Raw genomic sequence first — 6,465 nt, 5'->3', positions numbered from 1 at the left:
AATATTCCGTGACAGGGAAATATTTGGACCCAGAGTATCTAATTTTCCTGCCTGATTCACATGGGTAACCCCCATCTGCGCTGCATTTCCAGCGTCTCATGAGCACATTTCCTTCCACCTACTTGACTGATTGCTAACAAACACTCAGTGCCGTTTCCGATCTATACTGGGCTGCACTTTGTACATTAATTCCAATGGCTCGCGTGTTCTAATTTGCTGATACTTTACCATCCGATGTTAGCTTGCCACCGCACAATTTTTCATGGATTTTGTTCATCAACCCTATGCAATGATTAGTAACGTCGCATAGGGGGTGAGGCTGGTCTGTGGAGAGACAAAGTGGGCATTAAAAGAGCTGGGCATGCAAGGATAGTTCACAGTTGATTGAGTCCCTCAAATCCTGCGCAGATTATGTCCACTCTACGAACTCCTGACACATGTTTCGTAGTTTAGCAGAGTTTTGTCGAGTCCAGATCACACTAACTGACGGCGAGAAATTGAAAGATCGTGCCTTCTAGGTCGTGATACCCCAATTAGGCGCTTCTATACTTCATGGCCTATGAGCCTTGCAAGTGTAGCCTGTCGGTCACCTGCACAGTGCATTCCAATTGATTAGGGATACACACGAGTTTCGACGATCTAGTGAAGATCAATGCTTCGAGATGGTTTGTCCCGGTGGACTAGGATTCGTTACCAGTTGAACCACGCCAACATAAGATTGCATCAGTCGAAGTACCTCACTAGTGAAGGCAGCTCGAATTCGTGTGTCATGAACTCGGAACCTACCTGACATTTGAGTGACCAGTGCAAAATCCTCCTGACAAACTCTGGGCCATCTGTTAGAGTGACGCGGTTGGGCGTGGTTGTCTCATTTCAGTCAAATTGACCGATTCTGAGATTTTTCTCCCACTTTCCGTAAATCAAAATTTGCAAATGGTTTCTCTTCATGCTTTTCGAGCGTAATCATGGAACAAACATGATTGCAGTTTGCCTCATGAGTCTCTGATTCAGGACCCTCCATTCTGCTGCTGTATCTGGTACGAAGTTACAGCTCCATGTGCACGGAGCACACCCTTAAAGAGGAGATTGTGCTGCATACTGCTATTCCGCCCAGTGACTAGACAGGGGGATCATAGTAATGCGTCCTTGCAGTTTTTGGTCACACCACTACTCAATGTGCTTGGTTGTGGCCATTAACAGAGCTGCTTATTGATAATGCAGCTCTGATAATCACAGTATTCAGGACAAAATCTCTCCATACCTTGAAACTGGTGCGAGCCCGCCAGAGCATCTAACAAGTTGCCTTCGGATACACTTGGAGAATTGGTTTCCTCAACATCCAATCTTAACGTGATGGCATCGGAGAACGTGACTGATGTTTCCGTAACGTCTAGTGGGGTAGTGGCAGGAGACAATCCTTTGCACCACACTTTGCCTCTGCTCATTATTCAAGTTATGGTCATCATCACCGTCTCTCGCTGTGTCGCGGTCTTATTGCGCCCTTTGAAGCAACCTCGCGTTGTCGCAGGTAAACTCTTGCCGTGAACATACTCTCATTTCAGTCAAATTTCGAAATTTCTCTGCCAATCTATCCTTTTCTCTTGAGCTCAGAGGTGTGAGCGAAAGATATGACTGTAGGTGTGGCTACTCATCACTCGTTGAGGACAGTGGGAGGAAGAGACGGTGAAAACTGATAATTGCGAAGACTCTCATCATCTATGATTGCGTACAGTTTAGTTTTACACTGTTCGCATCACTTGTGCAGAAATTTTGGGAGGCATTTTGTTGGGGCCGACAGCCTTCGGGCATATCCCAGGTTTCACGAAAAATATCTTTCCCGAAAGCTCGTTGCCCGTGCTGGAAACCGTAGCAGAAGTGGGTCTCATCTTCTTCCTCTTCCTAGTGGGATTGGAATTGGACACCAAACAGATTCGCAGGTAGCGAAGAGAGCCAGACCCGTCTCATTTCAGTTTCTATAAGCCTTATTCAAAGTTCTTTTTCGAGCCTGTAACAAGGTGAAGCAGGGTTGAGGAATGGCTGAAATCATGCATTCTATCTTTGATCTCGTAACTACATTCATAAATTTTCGATTTGCACAATGCTTGTTCCACAGGTCGGGAGTAATGACACTATGGCTGTCAGCAGCAGGCATAATCCTCCCGTTTGGTCTGGGGGCAGTAGCTGCTTTCATCATATTCAAACTTCAGAATTCTCTTCATCATCCCAATTTCGGAGCCTTCGTGTTGTTTCTTGGCGTGGCGCTCTCCGTTACTGCCTTTCCCGTTCTCGCTCGCATTCTCACAGAGCGAAAACTTCTTCACACCGACGTATAACTCAGTCCCATCTCACCCTCACAGATGTTGCGGCAACCTAGTGATGTCATCTGCACTGTTGAATCCTGCATTAACTTCTAGCACTCTGAATTTGAGATCGATCACCCGGTAGCTGTTTACAGTAATTGGAATCAGCTACTACTTTTTAATTTCTATAAGCCTACTCACCCAGTTGTGAAATATTGCAGATTGGCCAAATGGCCATGGCTGCAGCAGCGATTAATGATGTTGTTGCTTGGGTCCTTCTGGCTCTGGCAGTAGCCATTACGAGTTCAGGGTCAGATCCACTGGTCGCACTTTGGGTACTTCTCCTGGGCACAGTGTTTATTGTCTTCATGTTACTTGTAATTTCGCCGATCACGTACGCACTGGCTCACCACAGTGAGCCTGCAACAGAATCAGTCATCGCAATGACTTTAATGCTTGTACTCGGAGCAGCGTTCATCACTGATTTGATTGGTATACATGTCATATTTGGAGCCTTCATCTGCGGCCTTATTATCCCAAAGGATGGTCCGTTTACAGGTGATTCACCCCTGATGTCCTCACCTTAAACATCACAGTTCAAGCAAATTTCCATTTCCAACCTTCACTAACTAATGCAATCGCAGAACTTTGATAAAAGGAGGATAAATTGTGATTTGATCACCATGCCATAGAGGAGTACGACTTATTCACTTGAATATTCATGGTGTGCAGCGATACTGATTGAGAAAGTTGAAGACTACGTGAGTGTCCTTTTCTTGCCCCTATACTTCGCAGCATCTGGACTTAAGACTCACCTCTCTGCCATCAACAATGGAACTGCAGGTATGAACTCTTCATTAGGAAAACGACAATGATCACATCCAAAGGGCTTCAGTTCTCTTGATCTGCAGGCAAATGATCTGTGGAGTCTGTGCATCCAGGTTTTTAGTGCCTCAGTTACTTCAAGAGAGAAAAGGGAATATGCAGTTTGATAGATATTTACTTACACACACAATAGAAACAGGATTGGATGGTTCTTGACGGAACGTCTAAAAATTGGTACTTGTGCAGTTTTGATTCTCTTCCTGGTGATAGCGTCAGCATGCGTCGGAAAGGTGCTGGGCACGTTCATTGTAGCCAAGGTTTGGGGTGTAGGGAGCCGCAAGGCCATTGCCCTTGGCTTTCTAATGAACACCAAAGGTCTCGTTGAACTGATTATCCTCAACATTGGTCTTTCGAAAGGGGTAAGATCGCTGAGTCCTCACTGAGACTGCACTTTTCACATTCCTGCAGCTTTAAGGTAAGGGTGATGGAGCATGGGGGTGTGCAAGACCTTTGCTTGTTGCACTACCACGCAATCAAGCACAAGAAAACATTCTTTTGAGAACTAACATTCTGGGTAACGCAACGAATGCAGGTTTTAAACGAAGAATTGTTTGCGATAATGGTGATCATGACTATTACGACCACCTTCATAACAACTCCAGTGGTTATGTGGCTTTATAAACCAGCCTGTGATATTCCACCATATAAAAGGCGGACCATCAACTCAGGCGATGATAGGGACGAACTACGTATGCTGTTCTGTCTCCTTGGATCGTGGAACATAAACTCCATGATGAAAATGGCTGAAATTACAGGTGGTGAAGATTACAAAAATTTCCGGGCATATGTGCTTCACCTGGTGGAGTATTCGGAACGTTTATCTACAATCCAGATGTCCAAATTTTCCAAGCGAGAAAGCGAAGACGGTGCTGGGAACGAGGTGATGCACTATACCATATCGCAGTAGCACTATGGGTAGGCATGTCTGCAAGAAAATAGGAGTTAGATTCGTTTGACAAATCATGCTGCAATTACAGCTGCAAAGGAACCTAATGAGTTTAGATGCCTTAGTAGAATCTTTCTAGGGGAAACTTTGGGAGACTCAAAGTGGGTGACACCAATTGAATTTGATCTGCGAGTTCAGGGAAATACAGAATTGGACGCAATTGAAGTTGCATTTCAGAAGTCTTCACAACTCACCAAAGTGAAAGTTAAAACTGAAGTGGCCATCAGCGCCTTCCACAACATGCATATAGATGTCTGTAACGCTGCATATTCCAACAGGGTGAATTTTTTGTTACTGCCATTTCACAGGCGTCGACGATTTGATAAGAATTTTGAAACAGTAGCCTCAGGTCTAAAGGAAGTGAACATGAAGGTGTTCCAGGACCCTCCTTGCTCTGTGGGCCTGTTGGTTGACAATGGATTCGGCGATCACGCAGCTACTACCCCTGGAAGTTGTCAGCACATACTAGTGCTTTTCTTCGGAGGCCCAGATGATCGCGAATCCCTAATGCTAGGACGCCGTATGTTGAAGAATGATGGCGTCAAACTCACAGTGATCCAGTTCGTGGTTCAAGATCCTAAACGAAATCACTTGTGCAGCATCCGACGAGTTTCAAGTCGCACATTGAAGTCTCATCTGCAAACTGAATCAGCTGCAAAAAGAGGATGGAGTGCTTTGAAACATGTAGCTCGTGATGTGGTGGATTTTTTCGCAGCACCATGGGTGAAGACAAAGGAGTGTGGGAGAGCGAAGCAGAATGACCTCTCGCCGGAATCATCTGGGAAGATGGACGTGACAGATGCAACTGAAACACAACCAGATGGAGAAACTCATGTCCTTGTGGACGACATCCTGTTGCAAAAGGAAAGAGACATGAATGTACAAGCTTTGGCTCCCATTCTGGCCGCTGCAACAGCTGCCAGAAAAGAGTTCCGCAATCGTCCAATGAACAACGCATCCTTAGAAACTGGCCAGGGCCCGCCTACAACCGCCGTAGAGGAGCTTCAGTCAGAGGTCTCCTGCAGAAACTTGACACTACGAGTGGTCGAGACGCAGAACCTGAAAAAATCTGTGCTCGACACAGTGAAATCTGCAGAACCGAATGGACTGATAATTACTGGACTGCACTTGCATGAACATAGTACGATCAAGCAGTCAGGTGACTTCATTCCAGTTGAGGATTATGGCCTTGGCCCACTGGGTAATTATTTGGTGTCCAAACATCTTCATATGCACACATCTTTGCTAGTGGTCAAGCAGCACATCTCTGCTTGAGCAGTGTCGAGCTCTTCCAGTGATGCCGATGCATCGGAGACTGCAGGTGATTGAAGCGCATTCTATAGCGAAGACTGGTATTCAGGTCGACCAAAACTATTGTAGATTAATAGGGCACTCCACAACTTGGCAATCACAAGCCCCGGTGTGAGGTTTTTCTGTATAATATGTATCAAAAGAGGTAAGAGTTGAGCAATGTGCACCAAGGGGCTATTCGGCGATGTTGTTGCTGAAGCATAGAGATCTAGGACCTCCGGATGTTGTACTTTCCACGAGACCAACAGATTCTTTACTGTTTAAGGTACATTTCTCTGAAGAAACTATAATGTAGCTTGCACTCCCATTGCTATAGACCAGGTACACTACGATGTAACAACAGTGTGGATTACATACTTTTGGAACATTTTATTCACATTGTAAACTTTATTCTTCTCTCTAGATAACTAGTGACTTTATTGAGCCACTTCGAAGACTGCCTTTTAGGCAAATAAATAGGAAGGCCAAGTAGGAAGTCTCTAGGATTACTGTTGCCCAGTAATCTCCCATAAACGTCTTTACCAATACGAGTGGTCTTGCTAGATAGACATGCATGTATAAAAGCATATAACATGTATAATGTTATCATCTAAAATATATGCTCTATTATGAGTCCTTGTATATTGATTTGGTTCAACATGGTATCAAAGCAAATCATTTAATAGTACAAACTAGAGAGTGGAGTTGGAGGACCAAAGATTGTGAAAAAGGCTAAACAAAGACTAAAATAAAAGTTTGTTGAGCAGCAAAGTTGAACCGTATTATAATCCTTGAACAAAGAAATTGAAGGAGCTCGTGCAAGGAACAATATAAGACATAATTAGAATTTGGATAGGAGCTATTGAACAAAGAAATTAGTCTTTAGTCAATAGAAACATGATGAATAACTTGTATAATATTACAAAGTCCAATAAATTAGAAGATTCTTCAAACTATAGAATTAAAGAGTTACAATCTCTTTGTTCAGGCCATCATGTGTCAACATGGCCTTACAAATTTTGAATGCTTGTGTGGTAAGCCGTT

General features: G+C 44.2%; 1 protein-coding gene across 1 annotated transcript; it reads left to right on the top strand.

The window, feature by feature from the left end:
* Positions 1-388: 388 nt before the first annotated feature.
* On the top strand, positions 389-6,069 carry LOC112283308 (cation/H(+) antiporter 18). The gene is made up of 8 exons (XM_024521852.3): positions 389-1,528; positions 1,766-1,937; positions 2,114-2,327; positions 2,522-2,858; positions 3,033-3,143; positions 3,372-3,544; positions 3,718-4,065; positions 4,270-6,069. Exons 1-8 carry the CDS (start codon positions 1,354-1,356, stop codon positions 5,404-5,406), a joined length of 2,667 nt encoding a protein of 888 aa, XP_024377620.1. The 5' UTR covers positions 389-1,353; the 3' UTR covers positions 5,407-6,069.
* Positions 6,070-6,465: the final 396 nt, after the last annotated feature.

The sequence above is a fragment of the Physcomitrium patens genome, chromosome 6 (assembly GCF_059467195.1).
Source record: "Physcomitrium patens ecotype Gransden chromosome 6, ASM5946719v1, whole genome shotgun sequence".
NCBI lineage: Eukaryota > Viridiplantae > Streptophyta > Bryopsida > Funariales > Funariaceae > Physcomitrium > Physcomitrium patens.
The sequence above is the reverse complement of the archived record's forward strand: the minus strand, read 5'-3'. Positions and strand labels throughout refer to the sequence as shown.

Bases quoted from the DNA above. Each gene is read 5' to 3' on its own strand.
- LOC112283308 (XM_024521852.3), top strand. From the start codon at position 1,354: ATGGCATCGGAGAACGTGACTGATGTTTCCGTAACGTCTAGTGGGGTA. The intron at 1,529-1,765 runs GTAAACTCTTGC...TCACTTGTGCAG, and splicing joins GCAACCTCGCGTTGTCGCAG to AAATTTTGGGAGGCATTTTG. The intron at 3,144-3,371 runs GTATGAACTCTT...GTACTTGTGCAG, and splicing joins CATCAACAATGGAACTGCAG to TTTTGATTCTCTTCCTGGTG.